We start from the raw sequence: 18,913 nt of genomic DNA, 5'->3' as shown, positions 1-18,913 counted from the left end.
TTTGCAGGAAGGCTCTGCGATTCGCCCTCCTAATCACATGATGGCTGTGTCCAATCACAACCATCATGTAATGTCAATACAGCCATTGTAATGGTGATCAGCTCTGCTTCTCCTCACACAGTGAGGAGAAGGAGAGCAGATCTGTGCTGATAGCTGGTGATCAGTGAGTATTGAGCTGTTTTACTGCTTTTTACTCACTGATCACCCAGCTAGTGTCCCCAAAACAGTGAATACACCTGTCACACATCTGTCCCAGTAAAATATTCTGTTACAGTGAACATCTGCCGCATCTGTCCGTGATCATCTGCCGCATCTGTCCGTGATCGTCTGCCGCTGCATCTGTCCATGATATTCTGCCACATCTGTCCGTGATAATATTCCACATCTGTCCGTGATCATCTGGCGCACATCAGGTGCACATCATCTGCCAGTGATCATCTGCCACACCTGTCTGTAATCATCTGCCACATCTGTCCATGATAAGCTTACACATCTGTCACACCTGTCTGTAATCATCTGTCACACCTGTCTAGGATCATCTGCCACATCTGTCTATGATCTGCCACATCTGTCCATGATCTGCTCCATCTGTCCGTGATCTGCCACATCTGTCCGTGATCTGCCACATCTGTCCCTGATCTGCCACATCTGTCCAAGTCAACATCTACCACATCCGTCCGTGATCTGCCACATCTATCCCAGTGAACATGTGCCACATCTCAATGATAAACATCTGTCACAGGGCCTTCAAAAATGTGATAGGTACTCAGGAAATTAAATGTGTAATTTATGCCTTTAGAACCCCTGACAGGAAGAGTAGCAAATTATATTTTGGGGTGTAATTGCAAGTTTATCTGTGCCATGTGTAAGAAATGACTTGTTAGTATGACAATTTTGTGGACAAAAAAAAAAAATCTTCATTACCCAAACTATTGTGGGCAAAAAAATACTTAAAAAAACTCTCTATGCTTCTTACTAAATACCTTGGACTGTCCTCTTTACAAAAAGAGGTATTTGTACTGTCCTGATATTTTAGGACCTCAAGAATTGAGATAGGTAGTCAGTACATCAGGACTGATCAATTTTCAATGATGCGTAGCCTAGCTTGTAGACTCTATAACTTTTACACAAACCTATTATCATACACTTATAAGGATTTTTTTACCGAAGATGTAGCAGAATACACTCTGGCCTAAATGTATGACGAAATTCAATTTTATTGGATTTCTTTTGAAACAGAAAGTAGAAAATATTGTTTTTTTTTTTTTTTTTAAATCTTCGCTCTTTTTTCTCTTATATCGCAAAAAATAAAAAACCCAGTGGTGAATAAATACTACCAAAAGAAAGCTCTATTTGTGTGAACAAAATAATAAAAATGTAATTTGGGTACAGTGTAGCATAACTGAGTAATTGTCATTCAAAATGTGAGAGCACTGAAAGCTGAAAATTAGTCTGGGAAGGAAGGGGGTGAAAGTGGCCCGTATTGAGGTGGATAAGACTATAGTTACCTTTTCTACACTCCAATCCCCAACTGCTGCATTTTGGCTTATCACTGCTAAACTGTAGCCCACTATTGGCTAACAGAGTATACTCTACATGATCTAAAATATGTCCATGTTAACATAACTAGGCACAATTAGGAGGGGTACAATTTATTATGGGGCAAAGCTGTTTTGGACAGTAGCGGCGTTAGAACACTCATACACAGATATGTGTGCAACATCTATTATTTATCACTGTGTTTAAATAGTTTTTGTTCCATCAAAAGTGCTGTCTGTGTTTGTTATCGAGTTTAACAAAGTTCTCTATGATTTAATGCTGATCATTTTTCATGTCATATACCATCCTGTTTGTGCACACGCTTTACTAGACTGCAACCCCTAACTAGAGTTGTTTAGTTTGGTAAAGCTTTATGAATCATAAAGCATTGACATTTTTCAAATAAAATGTTTGTTTTAATATATTTTATCCTTTTTAGCCTATTAGGCAAATGTGGATCACGCCTAATGTGTTTTGAGACAGCCACTTGTAGCCTATATTGGAAAGGCATGTGACAGGGTACAACACAGGAATACAATTGGGAGACAGAATATTGTCATCTTTAAGATTGGTGTCTAAACAAGGACCTTCATTGCAGGATCACCGAAAAGTAAAAAAAAAATATATATAATTAAAATGGCTTTTCCAGTCACATGAATATCTTCAAGCTTATATAAAATATTATTGATTGGGGTTACTTTAACCACTTGCCGACCAGTCACGTTGACTGTACTGCAGCAAAGTGATTAGTTATCGTCTGGCGACGTAGACCTACGTCACCAGACATTCCCCTCTCTCGGCAGCACACGCGCGCCACCGGAGGCTCGCTCCCGCTGTATTCAGTTACAGCGGGAGTCGGGCCAGGGGAGGAGCGGCGGTGATCACCGCTGCTCTTCCCCGATTGTCGGGGATCTAGTGTGGAAATCCGCCCGCTTCCTCCAGCAGTACCCGCATGACCAGCAGTACCCGCCAGCATTACCTACCAGCATTATCCACCAGCAGTACCCGCCAGCATTACCTGCCAGCAGTACCCACCAGCAGTACCCACCAGCATTACCCGCCAGCAGTAACCGCACCAGCAGTACCCGCCAGCAGTCTGCAAATTAAGTAGCAAAGGTATGTGCATTAGCGTGTTTAAATTGTTGCAATATGTTTTTTAATAACTAGTTGTGTTTTGTCCTAATATGTCATGTCCTTGTTCATACATGTATGAATGAGGACATGACATTTTCTGGCTGCCTAGATCACATGTGCTAGGGGTGCAACTAGCCCCCCAGCACATAACTGTAAATATCCCAGCATGTGCAGTGTTTCTGACTCCTCCCACCTTTACCACTTCAAATCACTGAAGTGGTCATGGTGGTTAGAGTGTTCCTCTAATATCTCTCAGAAGAAGTAAACCTCTGTATACTGATTGCATTTCATTTGATCATCCTCTAGTTGTGTTAAATTAGTACAGGAGGGGGGTGGGGGGCGTGAGAAAGGTGCGATGGCGTTTTATTACTTATATACCTTAACTATAGTATATATTTTATATGCGGCCCGAGAAAGATTCTCTACACTCAATGTGGCCCAGAATAGCCAAAAGGTTGGACACCCATGCTTTACACATTATAGACCTAATCTTAAAGTGGGAGGCTGACTTTTACCTATAGGTAAGCCTGTAATTAGGCTTACCTATAGGTAGTGTAAACATCTCCTAAACGTGCACCGTTTAGCAGATATTTACTGTACATGCAGCCAGTGACATCACTGGCGCATGCGCTCCGAAAGAGCGTCCACCTGTGCCGTTCCTTTAGAGCCCTGTGCCATAAACAGCGTCTCCTGCACGCATGCGCGGGTGTGACATCATCGCAGTTTTGGCCAGTCACAGAGCGAACCTGGAAGCAAAACTGGTGAAGATGGAAGCGGCAGGTAAGTTTAACATAATGTGCTTGCATGCAATGCATACTAGCACATTATGACTTTATCTTGCAGAGTACAAAAAAAAATGTTCAGCGGCAACCGCTTTAAAGTGTAACTCAACTTTTGTTAAAAAAAAACATTCCCCTCTGGGTGATCTATGTACTTTGCAAGGATTATAACAACCTTTGTTGCAGATTCCTAGCTTTTGTTATTCTGAAGAAAACGTTGTTCCTCTGTGCTGAGTGAGTCTAATGGGAGTGGTTCCATAATTATCAATCAGCTGTGCACCTGCAAAGCACTAATGAGGAAATCTGCTGGGCCTGCTTCCCTTTAGATGTGTTCCTATTGGGAGTATCGTTTTTGTTACAGGTGATGCCTGAAATCTGACTTGTATCTTAGGCAGACTTCTGGAAAATTGGTGAGCCAAACACACAAGCAGGAAATGATGTTTCTGGGGGTGTGGTCAGTACACATTCTGTGTACAGAACAGCTCCAAGTAGCTATATTGCATTGCATTTTCAGAAAATTACAGCGACTGCAGATTGAAGAGGAAAGGTCATTTTTAATAACATTCAATTACAATATGACTTGTATTGCAATTGTATACCCTATATTATTTTTTCTTTATTTGCTATTTTTTTTCCCCACGAAAGTGGAGTTTCTGTTTAAGTTACTTCTGATGGAAGAAAAATCCCTTGCTGAGACACTATTTTTGTTTTAGAAATTAGAATGCTCAGGATCACCTGATGTCTTTACATCAAATATAAGCTCTAACTCTAATTCCTCTTGTATTGATTTGTATTGTAACTGTAATGTCTTCCCTCATATTGTAAAGCGCTGCGCAAACTGTTGGCGCTAAATAAATCTTGTATAATAATAATACAAACCCGATTCCAAAAAAGTTGGGACACTGTACAAATTGTGAATAAAAACAGAATGCAATGATGTGGAAGTTTCAAATTTCAATATTTTATTCAGAATACAACATAGATAACATATCAATTGTTTAAACTGAGAAAATCTATCATTTTAAGGGAAAAATAAATTGATTTTACATTTTATGGAATCAACACATCTCAAAAAAGTTGGGACAAGGCCATGTTTATCACTGTGTGGCATCCCCTCTTCATTTTATTATAACAGTCTGCAAACGTCTGGGGACTGAGAAGACAAGTTGCCCAAGTTTAGGAATAGGAATGTTGTCCCATTCTTGTCTAATACAGGTTTTTAGTTGCTCAACTCTCTTAGGTCTTCTTTGTTGCATCTTCCTCTTTATGATGCGCCAAATGTTTTCTATGGGTGAAAGATCTGGACTGCAGGCTTGCCATTTCAGTACCCTGATCCCTCTTCTACGCAGCCATGATGTTGTAATTGATGCAGTATGTGGTCTGGCATTGTCATGTTGGAAAATGCAAGGTCTTCCCTGAAAGAAACGACGCCTGGATAGGAGCATATGTTGTTCTAGAACTTGGATATACCTTTCAGAATTGATGGTGCTTTTCCAGATGTGTAAGCTGTCCATGCCACATACACTCATGCCACCCCATACCACCAGAGATGCAGGCTTCTGAACTGAGCGTTGAGAACAACTTGGGTTGTCCTTGTCCTCTTTAGTCCGGATGACATGGCGTCCCAGTTTTCCAAAAAGAACTTCAAATTTTGATTAGTCTGACCACAGAACAGTTTTCCACTTTGCCACAGTCCATTTTAAATGAACCTTGTCCCAGAAAAAACGCCTGCGCTTCTGGATCATGTTTAGATTTGGCTTCTTTTTTGGCCTATAGAGTTTTAGCTGGCAACGGCGAATGGCACAGTGGATTGTGTTCACCGGCAATGTTTTCTGGAAGTATTCCTGAGCCCATGTTGTGATTTCCTTTACAGTAGCATTCCTGTATGTGATGCAGTGCCGTCTAAGGGCCCGAAGATCACGGGCATCCAGTATGGTTTTCTGGCCTTGACCCTTACGCACAGAAATTGTTCCAGATTCTCTGAATCTTTGGATGATATTATGCACTGTAGATGATGATAACTTCAAACTCTTTGCAATTTTTCTCTGAGAAACTCCTTTCTGATATTGCTTCACTATTTTTCGCCGCAGCATTGGGGGAATTGGTGATCCTCTGCCTATCTTGACTTCTTAGGGACACTGCCACTTTTAGAGGCTCTTTTTATACCCAATCGTGTTGCCAATTGACCGAATAAGTTGCAAATTGGTCCTCCAGCTGTTCCTTATATGTACATTTAACTTTTCCGGCCTCCTATTGCTACCTGTCCCAACTTTTTTGGAATGTGTAGCTCTCACGAAATCCAAAATGAACCAATATTTGACATGACATTTAAAAATGTCTTACTTTCGTCATTTGATATGTTATCTGTATTATATTGTGAATAAAATATAAGTTTATGAGATTTGTAAATTAGTCCATTCCTTTTTTACTCACAAGTTGTACAGTATCCCAACTTTTTTGGAATTGGGTTTGTAATTATAATATAACTTTTTAGTGTTAATCTGGCCATACACTAATCAAAATGTGTCTGGTTCAGCAGGGACCAGCCAACTTTGAGCAGTTTGTGGTTATCCCCACTCAACACAAACCGATCTTTTGATCAACTTCTTTTGAATGGACATCTTGGAAATTTATTTCTGGAACAGCATCAGCAGCCGATAAGCTGCAGCAGCTGATCAATGTATTTTGACAGCAGAGAGTGCAGCTGTCAGAATACAGTGTCCTGGCAGGGTAAGAAACTATTCCACCTTCCACCATCCACTCATTTGTGTGGATGAAGAATTCTATTATTTTTTTATTTTTTTTAGTTCAACCCATCATAACCAGATGGTTGCACAAAGCATGGATATTAATGTTCATCAGTGCAGTTGTGCAGTTCCATTTATTCTCAATGGCACCCCAAAACACTGTACAGCAGATGCCACAATGGCACCCCAACACACTATACAGTAGATGCTACAGCATGCACCACAACTCTGATAGCATGCATTGTGCTGCAACGCGTGGGCAAAAAAGTTGTATATCTGTATATTGGTCTTTGTAGATGCCTTGACATTCCATTCATAATGAATGAGCTGCAAACACAGTGTGCATTAACACATGTCACCAGGGGCGTAACTACAGGGGTTGCAATTGCAACCGGGTCCCATGCTCCAGGGGGCCTGTGCAGCTCCCCTGTACACCTGGATAAGAGGGGCGGCGGGGACAGCATGTAGAGAAATCATTGTCCTCCTTTTTCCTCCTGTAGCTGCAGGAGGAAAATGGAGGAGATTGGTTCCTCTGTATGCTGCCCCCACCACTCCTCCTATCCAGTTCACTTGTGTTCTGCTGTCTCTGGGCCCCTGTGTGCTCCCTGGTCCCCCCCCCCTACTGTGCTCCCTCCCCTCTCCTTCCAGCTGCTGCAGGGGATGTGTCACAATAGAGAACCAGGAAGGGGTCGATAAATATGTAATTTACCAGCTCCTTTCTTATCTGAACGGACAGAGTCATAGTCAGTGACATTGTAAAAAAATAGAATAAAATGATAGAAAATAATACAACTAAAATACCAAGAAATAAAAACTGACACCAGTGGGTGAACTTCCAGGATCACAAAGGTCACACTTGCGACTGGGCCCTGGCATTCCACCACCGTGGGGAGGCCCCAAGATGGCAGGAAGGGGGCCCACTGCTGAACTTGTGAATGGGTCCCGCTGCGGGACCGTAATAAAGGGCCCCACAACGAGAGTAAAGGGCCCCAGGATCAGTGGGAAGAGCCCCAGGCTTGAAAGGAAGGGCCCCGGCCAGGGGGGCCCTTCCTGGTTTCTTGCATCGGGGCCCTGAAGGTTCTAGTTACGCCTCTGCATGTCGCAACCGACTGTATAGGTGTTAAAGTGCCATTAGGTTTCATTTTGTCTTCTTCATCATTAACAGGGTGGGACTAAGAGCCTTTGAAGGGCTTCTTACATCGGGTGTCACTATAAAACCTTATACAGGCACATGACCTCCTGACAGCCCATGTGACTGTATAGGAAGCTGCCTGGGGAGCCACTGCTGTTTGTTGGTAAGTGAACTGGAATATCAAGAGCTGCTGCCAGAATTTCAGAAAGGACATGGCAAATGTGAATATTCAAGCAGGTGCAGAGATACGGACAGCACATAGGGAGCCACTACATAGCATTTCTTTTTCCCTTGGTGCCCAAAAGATGGTAGGTCCAACCCAGGAAACAGGAAGCTGAACAAAGTGAACCAATGTGCTTCATGTGGTTGTAGTTGTGGGAATAAGATGAAGCTCTGTTGACTTTGAATACCAATCATGTGCTAGCTATAACCATTTAAAGAAAACTAAAGGCATTGGATTTGCATTCTTTTTTTATATTTTATCATGGATTGTTTAACTTAATTTTACTCAAGCAAGTAATTCTATTCCTATTTGAGCATGCATCACGATTTAGCGCCATAGCTTCTGTTGTTACCATGGCAGTGGCAGTTAATAAAAATCTCTTCCTTGAGGCTGACATTAGGCTTGATAAAGGGGTGGGACTGCCTAGAAATGCATAGCCACACCCCCCACATACAACACGCTTGACATCACATGTTACCACAGGGACCCAAACGCTTCCCTGCACCAGGAATGCTGTCCACAGATGAAAGAAACGCAGTACACTGTATCTCAATCACTCCGCCACGTCCATGCTCCATTCTAATTGGCCAAGCCACATTCCTGCTGAACTCTGCAGCTAGTCATCCCTCTCTCCTTCCACAGCAGGTGATCCATGTCACAGTGGATAGATTGGACCTATATCTTGCTACACCCCAGTATAACATATTGCACTGTGAGTGTGTAATTACTTGTATTTTTAATTAGTTATTAATACCTATTAATAACTACACTTAGAAGGCGGTACCCTGTCTCTCTTTTTTGTTGGAATTGCACAGGATCTCCTAAGTTCCTTTATGTGAGAGGAGCAGCAGCTCCTAAAGCAGCATTAAAGTGATACTAAAGTCTCCTTCTTTTTTTAATGTTAAAATCAACAAACATGTTATCCTTACCCGCTCTGTGCAGTGGTTTTTCACAGGACAGCCTAGATCATCCTCTTCTCGGGTCCTTTTTCGGCACTCCTGGCCCCTCCCTCCTTTTGAGTGTCCCCATATAAACAGCTTTCTATGGGGGGCACCCGAGCCATAGCTCCCTGCATCCATTTAGACAGGGAGCAATGGCCCTGCGCGCCCCCCTCTCTCTCCTCATTGGCTCACTGACTTTGATTGACAATAGCTGGAGCCAGTGGCGCCACGCTGCTGTCTAAGCCAATGGGAAGAGGAGTCCCGGACAGCCGAGTATCTTGTGCACATCGCTGGATCTAGATGGGACTCAGGTAAGTATTAGGGGGGCTGAGGGGGCTGCAGCACACAGAAGGTTTTCATCTTAATGCATAGAATGCACTAATATTAAATACCACCTGCCTTTACAACCACTTTAAACTCAAAATCAATAATTTATTATATTGCAGGTTACTAATTCTTATGGCTGTAATAGTTTCCTTTTTTTAGGCTTTCTTTCTTCTAATTTCATCTGGTAATCAGGCCATCAAGTCTGTTTTTCAAAAGCCCAAACTCTCCAGCAGAATGTATCACCTTACATGGATGAGAAAAACCACTTAACATTGGCAGGGATGATTAAAATGATTAGCATGTATTTATTAATGCAAAACCTTTATCCAGAGATGTATAGTAACGAAGTAGAACTACTTAAGTACTGTACTTAAGTACCGAAATGCGGTATCTGTACTTTCCTAGAGTAGAATTTTTTTCTCCTACTTCTACTTTTACTTCACTACATTTTTTCGATGATTTCGATACTTCTACTCAAGTATTTTTTTTTTGTGCTGCATAGTTACTAGTTACTTTTAAAAAAATTACCACTGCCAGAACAGTAGATGGCAGGTTGCATAAAGCTCAAAAAAATGTGTATAATGTCATTTATAAATCAGCGCATACGAAAATAAAGGCTGTGTATAATAAAAGCTGCTATACCAAATCTTTCCAATAAAAAGAAAATATGAAACAAACAAATAAATGGTGCTACAGCGCTTAAAGTGCATCAAGAAACTACTAACAAACACAGGTTAATCATTTGAATAAATCATTTGAAATAATAAAAACAATATGATGTTCAAACTTTTGACTTATTTCTTTAATAACTACATAACACAGTACTTGTACTTCTACTTTCAGTACTTGAGTAGAATTTTTTTTTCAAAACTACTGGTACTTTTTACTTTTAGTACTTAAGTAGCAAATTTTTTGAAAAAACTACTTGCAATACTTAAGTAAAAAAAATGTTGAATACTTTAGTACTTCTACTTAAGTAACTTTTTCTGCGAGCACTTCCACTTCTACTCAAGTAATTTTTTGATCGAGCACTTGTACTTTTACTCAAGTAGAAATTTCGAGTACTTTATACAAGTCTGCCTTTATCCCAAAGGTAAAACAAACTGCTGTAACTGATTTTAAGTCTGGGTTCCCACTGCCGCATGGAGCGGCTCACGGCAGGGGTCTGGTGCATCCCTGTTCACTGTTTCAGGTCCGATTTCAGTCCCAATTTTTGGCTGAATTCAGACCTGAAATGGAACAGAAGACACACAGGACTCCTGTGCAATTCGCTTCAAAGCCGACATGGAGACTCTTAGACTTACATCTCAAGGATCAGGACATTAAGGGCTATGTGAGATGATTACAGCCACGCACACCTACACAGGTTGAACTGGATGGACTGTTGTCTTTATTCAACCTCACCTACTATGTAACTATGTATGAGATATATGAGTCGGTCACAATCTCCTGACATGCGAATTGGATGCGGGGAAACCTGCATCCAATTTGCAATAATGTGAACCCAATCTAAAGTGTGAATCTGACTAATAAAGGAGGTGTGTTACTGACCAGGTGAAAATAGAGGGGAAAAAGCCAAAGAAAAGAAAACAAATGCAGCCACATCTAATGATTGGTAAGCTGCAATATAATATTTTTTTTGTTTCGGATTTAATACCGATTTAAGTGTTTCAACACTCTTTAGTTGGACTTTTTTAGGACTTCTATAGATTGCCATTGGCCCGGCATGATTTGATATGACATTAATTTTTTTGTGCCATCCCTTTTCCACTATGTACACCTCTTCTTGTGACACCTTAACATTTGGGACTTCCTTTTACATTGACTATTGGTGATAACAGTAATCAGGACAAAATACAACTACCCTTAGTTATACCATAAGTAAACATGATTTATTTTCCTAAGCTGGCCATTCGCTATTAGAATTTCATGTGCAGGTCTGGATGATTTGTTTTAGGGTCTACAAGCGAAATTAGTTGTCTCAATGATGGTATCATCCAATGCTCTGACTAATTATTTTTTTAAATTTTGTTTGAACCTTGGATTGATAATCTAACCATGTATGAGCAGTTTAGGTATTGAAGATAGATTTAGTTTTACTTAGCTTGTAATGTAGCGTTACAAAGTGGCAAGGGCAGCACAAGTAGCCAGTCAGGTATGCTGCATGCACATGACAAGAAACATACTGCCAAGAGGATAGAGAGGAGAGTGATGAGTACTTAGTCCATGCCTTTCCCTTCATTGCTCAATCACAGGTCAACCTAACTTAGCTGTGCTGTTTAACAGCCATAGAGAAAAGTCAGGTCACCAACCTTGTTCTGCTGTTTGGCAAGGGTGTATAAACCTCCTAAATGGATGGACAGAAACATAAATCCTTTGGCAGATACAATAGCTTCCATAAATGTAGTTCAGCTGTGTATTTAGCTGTTTTCCTGGAGTTCACCTTTAAAATATATTTCCACTTTTGCAGCCAAATTGGGATACCAACTACTTTATTTGAGGTTCCCCTAACCACTTAAGCCCCAGCCCTATTTCGGACACTTTTTGTTCACAAGTTAAAACCAATATTTTTTCCTAGAAAACTACTTAGAACCCCCAAACATTATATATATTTTTTTAGCAAAGACTCTGGAGAATAAAATGTTGGTCATTGCAATATTTTTTGTCACGCGGTATTTGCGCAGCGGCCTTTAAAACGCCATTTTTTTGAAAAACTTTTGAAAAATCACATCTCACTGCATTTAAAAAATACTAAACAGTAAAGTTAGCCCATTTTTTTTGTATATTGTGAAAGATGATGTGACGCCAAGTAAATAGATACCCAACATGTTACGGTTTAAAATTGCGCCCCCCCCCCCCCCCCCGTGGGATGGCGACAAACTACGGTCAATAGAGATCTCAATAGGCGACGCTTTAAATTTATTTAACGGTTACCAGTTTAGAGTAAGAGTGTAGCTCTTTTTTTTTAATTATTGCCCACGCTCTGGCAATCGCGGCGATACCTCACATGTGTGGTTTGAACAGCGATTTCATTCGCGGCTCGACTTCCGTATACGTTTTTTTTGTGCGCGAGCTAACGGTGACGGGGCGGCTACATTTTTTTTTCCCATTTATTTTATTTATTTTTTTTAACTTTATTACAGTTTAAAAAAAAAAAAAAATCTGATCACTTTTATTGCTGTCACAAGCAATGTAAACATCCCTTGTGACACCAATATGCAGTGACAGGTACTCTTTATGGAGGGATCAAGGGTCTAAAAGACCCTAGACCCCTCCACTACACTTTTCAAATTTGCCGCCTTTTGCAGCACAGTAACCCGGAAGTGACGTCACGGACGCCGCCTCCGGGTTACGTCATCGGAGACCCGATCAAAGCCGTTTCCAGCATTGATCGGGACTCCATCCAGCCGGCGGACGTGCCGGCTGGGTGCTTGGGGCTCCCGGTGGGACGGGAGCCCTGTTAAAAGCCATGGAAGGCGGCGGGAGGGGGGGGTGTCCCGAGCCGCATCGGTCGTTACCGACGGAAAGCCAACCGTCGACTCTAAACCACGGTACCGAGATGATGCCTCTAGCTAGAGGCATCATCCCGGTACACTACCGCAAAGTTTACCGATGTAGATCTACGTTAGTATGCGGTAAGTGGCTAAAGAAGTATAGTCAAAGCTTTTTTAACTGTACTTCTCTTATGCATCACATAAGTGCAGTTTGACAGCGGGGTTTAGCACAGACACAGAATCAGTCCAGGCCTTGTCCTGAGCCAGCCGCTCCCTCCCCTTCAACAGCCCAGAGCTCCAGTGAACGGTGTATGATCACTCAGTTCTCCGTCTTAGAGACAGCTTCGGACAGATGCAGCATTGGGCTGAAACCCAAACTTATCTTTTAACATACCATAACTTAAAAAAATAAATAAATAAAAACAGATGGTTACCTTTTTAAGTACTTTTTACTTGCTTAACCGCTTGCCGACCGCTGCAAGTAAATTTACTGCGGCGGTCAGCCCCTCACAGGCAAAGTGATGTTAATTAACGTCACTAGCCTGGGAGGGTCTGGGGAGCGAGCGCGCACCGCCGGAGGCGCGCTCCCGCGCGGTCACGGACCCCCCGCGCGCGTGTGACCGGCGGACCCGATGTCCGCCAGTCACTCGGCGATCGTCGGGGGAGAGGGAGAAAGTCAGGCAGCTTGTGTAAACAAGCTGCCTGTCATTCTCCTCGGTGTAAAAACACTGATCACACAGTTCTACTATGTAGAACCGTTGAACAGTGTCTTTACACCTCAAGTCACAGCCAATCACAGTAGAAAGCACGCCCCTAGGGACACACACAGCCCCTCCCTCTCAAATAAAGTTAACCCCTTCACTACCAGTGTATTTTTACAGTAACAGTGCATATTTATAGCACTGATTACTGTAGAAATGTCACTGGTAGCCACAAAAGTGTCAAAAATGTCAGTCAAGGGTCCGATCTGTCCGCCCCAATGTCGCAGTACCGCAAAAAAAAACGCAGATCGCCGCCATTACGCGTTAAAAAAAAAACAACAAAAATGACAAAAATCTTTCCCTTTGTTAGTAAACGCGATAACTTTTACGCAAACCAATAAAAATACGCTTTTTGCAATTTTTTTTACCAAACATATGTAGCATAAAACAAATTGGCCGAAAATGTTAAAAAATTTTGATTTTTACATTTTTTTGGGGGAATTTCATATACAAAAATGTGAAAAATATTGTTATTTTTGCAAAATTTACTCTCTTTTTTTGTTTATAGCGCAAAAAGTAAAAAGCACACAGGTGATCAAATACCATCAAAAGAAAGCTCTGTTTGTGGGAAAAAAAGGACGTCAAATTTGTTTAGGTACAGCGTCGCACGACCACGCAATTGTCCGTTAAAGTCACGCAGTGCCGAATCGCAAAATACCCCCTGGTCGTTTAGCAGCCAAATCCTCCGGGGCTTAAGTGGTTAAAAATCCTTACATGCTCTTCCTGCTTTGTAATGTTTAGGAGGGGGCTTTGGAGTAATATTTGAAATAGCTAAGCCTGTCTGTACTGTTTTCACAGCTCTTATAATCTGTAAACTAGGTTAACAAAGGGTTATAAATTTAGAGACCACCCTCCTGTATTGTATGTTATTGAGGGATAGGTGAGACTGTCCCTCATTAACAATGACATTGAAACTTTCTACAAATTCTTCAGCTTTAAAACCCTCTCCTTAGAAGTGTCTGAAAGGTAAGAATTTTTTAACGTATGTTGTGTGAATAGGAACACATAACAAACATAAATTGGGGTTTTCTCAAATTTGACTGGAAAAGTGAAAATATATTTTAAGTTAGAACTCTCTCAAATATGAATTTTTTTGATAAAATTGCTGCAGTCATCTGTCTTGTATTCCAGATACGGGGTCGTGAAGACATACTAAACCATTTTATACCCTTTACTTAATTAAATGCAGTTAGATTTGTTTTAGATAGGTGCCTGATAACTCCCACTTCCCGCTTGTCTTAGAAAGCTCTGACATATTATCTCAGAATTTCATTTTTAATTGGTCTCAAGGCTCTTCGTGCCATTTACCATGCTTTCTGAACAACTATATTTCTTGACAAGCTGACCTAGCAAAATCCTTTATATTGTCGTTAATTATGTATTTAATGACACTGTTTAAATTGCTTAACTTTCCCTAGACAAAATAAAGTGTTGTACTACATTGCAGCCTCACTGTTAGGAATGAAGATAGAGGGGAGAATTCAGGAAGAATGGCACACACGACGAAAATGGAGAGCATCCAAGTTATAGAAGAATGGTAAGTTTCTTTTCCATGTTACAACACCCCCACCAAATGTATCACAATACTTTATCTCCATAATGCATTTTTAGACTTACTGCTGGCCCTAAAAAGCCATTAAAGTAAAGGTGTCCAAAGTATGACCACACCTCCAGCCCATTGCTAAGGTTGGCTGTGAGGGCTAACCAAGGCCCCAATCTTGCTAGTAACTCATTTTGATTTTCTATTTTAGCAAGCTGTTAAACGTCCTGCCTATGCATTATTCAAAGGGGATATGCCAAGAGTTCTTGACAAGCTTTCTGTAGCACTAGAGTGTAGATCACTGTAAAATCTTAATAGCCAGTGGTTATGGAATTATTTGAGGGCATGTATGTATGTTTCTAATTTAAAGTCGTAAATTACAACTGGCAAACAAACAATTGTCTTGGATGTATTCTTGTAGAAAATACTGTTTTCACCTTTCTTCATCCCTTTTTTGCACTGCTGATCTCTTGCAGCATTTTTGCAGGCACTTTCTGTCCACATACATTCCTTTTGGTAGTAGCAGTAGAATGTGCCTGTGCAATGAGTAATGACACAGCTGCTTCAAGTCCCTACCCGAAGCATGTTGCGGCTATGGAGGAAGATGAGATTGCTTCTTATCGCAGGTTTCTGACGAATCCCTGGGATTTTTAAATTGTGGGAATTGGGCAGTTTTAAGAGTTCTCCACCAGAATTAGGGAACAATTTTAAAATGTGGTGCATAGCCTTTGCCCCTAGTAAGCTAAGTCACAAGAGCCAGCCATTTGAAGGTATGAATAACTTTTATGAAAGGGTGGACTGACAGCAGCTATGTTGTCATCTGGTGGTGGAATTGTTAGGAAACACTGACAATTTTTAATTTTTTAGCATTTTCACATACTTCCCATGGCAGTGCCTGGGCTTCCCTTGACCTTTGTCTGGCAATAATATGCTCCTTGGCCCTACAAATGACCAAACTAAATAACAAGATTTAATGGGATCAATTGGATTTGCCTCAGAGTTTGCAAACTTAATGGTTCATAACATTTTTTGGGATTCCCTAATAAAAATACAAGAGAGCAATTATGAGACTTCTGAACTGTAAATTACATATTCTATTAAGCAATAAATTTTTACCACAAATGGCCACACATTTTGGATATTGCAGATGTCTTGGCATGTACAAAATAGGATATGCTCTTTAGTGATTGGGTATATATCAACTTTACAATTTTGATGTTTAACCACTTGCCGACCAGCCGCCGTAGTTACTTGTACGTCATTTCGTGTAGCAATTAGTGGGGGCGCGGGTGCACACGCCGATTGGCCGAGCACCCGCGATTGCTCCTTATGGAGACAGTACTGCGGTCTGCCGAAGTAAACACGGCACACCACTGTTCTGTCAGTGATGAACACAGGGATCCTCTGTTCCTCCTATTGTGTTCATCCAGTAAGTACATCCCCCACACAGTTAGAAAGCATCCCCTAGGCACAAATTGAACTCTTTAATTGCCCCTGGTGTTAACCCCTTCCCTGCCAGAGTCATTAGTACAGTAACAGTGCATATTGTTAGCACTGATTACTGTAGTAATGTCACTGGTTCCCTCAAAAGTGTCAGTTAGGTGTCCACAATGTCGCAGTCCCGCTAAAAATCGCTGATCGCCGCCATTACTAGTGAAAAATAAATAAATAAATACAAATTACATAAATCTTTCCCCTAGTTTGTAGACACGATAACTTTTGTGCAAACCAATCAATTTCCACTTATTGGGATTTTTTTTTACCAAAAATATTTAGCAGAATACATATTGGCCTAAATTGATGAAAAAAAATATAGATTTCTCTTACGTCCTCCGACAGTCGCCGCCCATTCACACAGTCTTCACTTATGGGATATTGACTTCATCTCCACAGGAGTTTCTAGGCATAAGACTTGTAAAAGAACAATAAATCTACATAACCATCCCAATTCAGTTTGTCTTCTGCCTAGCTTCAGGAGTGGATAGGCTTCCCTGTGCTGAGGCTACAGTCTCAGCCTTTCTCTTTTTCTCTTATGATTTATTTTCAAAAGATGTCATTTTTTCTTTACTTTGCTAGCTGTTTATTTTATCAGCACTAGTTAGTGGATCTTCGGATGAAGACGGCGTCTGCGGAGCCGGGAATCGGACTGACCGTCCTGGTTCTCCAGGACAGAGGGTCAGATGGAATCCCAGCCCGCCATCGAGCGTTTCGCAGGCTATGTGTTCTCCCTGGCCTCATAAACGACCCATTCCTGTCCATCAGGGATGCAGCCATGTGAGGTGGCTACCTCACTGGACACAGCATAGTTTCGTCCATGCACTACTAGTGTCCTGCGTTTTGGCTGGCGGCACTCCCCTGCCATCTGAGGGTGGGCGGTTTCCCGCTTGATATGAGGCACCCCACGCCATCAGGTACAGGTAAGTACATTCTGTGTGGGGCCTCTGTCTGGGGTCGGCAGTCCTGTGTGTCTGTGGTGTCCCCTGTGTCTGTGCGTTTGGGCTCCCTGGTCCCTGTCCCTGCGGGGGTTTTTATTCTCTCACAGCAGCTCTGTGTGGGGTTTTGGGGGTCCCTCTCCTAATGTCACTTTAGGGTGCTTGGGGATGCAGACACATGTGGCGACCGCTGCGGGGTTAAAAACCGCCGGTCCGCCATTTTAAGTGTGGGCAGCATGTCTGGCTTCACTGTGGGCGCTCATACAGCATGCTATGTAGTGTATTTTCGCGCCTTACGGCACCATCTTGTGTGTGGCAAACGATCGTTCCGAGCACATGTCGGCGGCCATCTTGCCGATGCCTCCCATTAGTTTCAATAGGCATCCATTTTCCCTTGGCCTGCAGCCTAGTTCAGCCTCCAGCGGTGACATCACTTCCTCCTTTCTTACAGAGCCGACCGAAGAAGCTGGTAACACTCTGTGGGGTTCTGTCCTGCTGTTTTTGTCACTGCGGGGGGTCTGTGTGTCACAGTCTTTATAGCGGTGTGCTGTGGGGACCGCGGTGCTCTTAAAGGGCCAGTTTCAAAAAAACTTTTCTTTTCTGTTATGGAATCCCAGGACAGCAAATTCCCGCCAGCTTTGGTGGGGGATTCAGGGTCCTCTTAATCCTCCACCGTCACTAATTTGGCCGCTGTTGTGGCAACTTTGGTGTCAAAAATGGATGTGCTGATGTCTGAACGTGCTGCTAGGAAAAGGCCTAGAATTTCCTTTTCTTCAGATTCTGAGTGTGACATGGTTGCTGTAGGTAGCGTGGCCCTTTCGGGTCTCGCTCTTCTCAGGACCCGCAAGAGTCTGAGGGGGAGGCTGCAGGGGTGGATGATTCCCCCCCTGGGTCACCCGAGGAACGCGCAGCTATGGATGAGTTGATCCTAGCAATAAAGGAAACACTACATTTGGAGGATGAGCCCACTCCTCTGGGCGTTGTGTCCTCTTTTGGTACACACAGGACCCGCAAGACGGCGCAGATTTTTCCTTGCCCCGCAGAGTTTCACCATAAGGTGAATGAGCTATGGCGTAATTTAAAACACACCTTCGTGGTGCCTAAGAAGTTTCAACTTCTCTACCCTTTTGCGGCTACTACCACTGCGCACTGGTGTGTGCCTCCGCAAGTGGATCACACGGTGGCCAGGTTGAACAAAGCTCCCCTGCTCCCCACCGAGGACTCCCCGGTGTTTAGGGATCCTATGGATAGGAGGCTGGAATCTCTTGCCCGACATTCCTACATGGTTGTGTTTTCCATGCTCAAGCCTATATTTGCCTCTGTGATGGTGGCTCAGGCTGTGGCGGATTGGACCAAGGTGCTGAAACGCACCCTCGTGGCCGACTCTGCCCCTCCCACTACAGTGGACATGGTGGATCAGATTTATCGTGGGGTTATGTATTTGTGCGATGCAGCTCTAAATGAGACCCTTTGGCGATACGCCTGTCCAGTGTCACTGTGGTTAACCGTCGCCTAATCTGGTTAAAATGCTGGTCGGCTGACCAAAAATCCAGGAAGATGGTGGCTGACATCCCCTATGAGGGGTCTCGCCTTTTTGGGGAATCCTTGGATGAATTGATTAAACGAGTCACTGGGGGTAAGAGCACTTTGTTGCCCCAGAATCCTAAGGGCAAGTTTTTCCGCGGTAAGCGGGGCCCATCCTTTAAACCTACTCAAGGGTCCTTTCGTGCCTTCAAGGCGCAGGACAAGGGTAAACCCTTCAAGGGCCAAGGTAGTCAGAAAAGCCCTGGTTTGGCAAACGAAAATCCGGCCAGGCCGGTGCGGCGGCTCAGTCCGCCTCTGCCTGAAGGGGCGCCCTCACCCG

General features: G+C 42.6%; 1 protein-coding gene across 4 annotated transcripts in view; it reads left to right on the top strand.

Moving 5' to 3' along the window:
- The window catches only part of RGS17 (regulator of G protein signaling 17), a 226,406-nt gene that overhangs the window by 166,024 nt on the left and 41,469 nt on the right, over window positions 1–18,913 (top strand). For 2 of the 4 annotated variants that reach the window (XM_082251013.1, XM_082251014.1), the window contains exon 3: window positions 14,525–14,614. The exons of 1 other annotated variant lie outside the window; for it this stretch is intronic. In XM_082251013.1, the coding sequence (XP_082107139.1) occupies window positions 14,525–14,614 (90 nt within the window). The remainder of the gene's footprint in view (window positions 1–14,524; window positions 14,615–18,913) is intronic. One more of the 4 variants, XM_082251015.1, reaches the window with a different exon arrangement.

Source organism: Pelophylax lessonae (assembly GCF_965119305.1).
Source record: "Pelophylax lessonae genome assembly, chromosome: 3".
Lineage (NCBI taxonomy): Eukaryota > Metazoa > Chordata > Amphibia > Anura > Ranidae > Pelophylax > Pelophylax lessonae.
The sequence above is the reverse complement of the archived record's forward strand: the minus strand, read 5'-3'. Positions and strand labels throughout refer to the sequence as shown.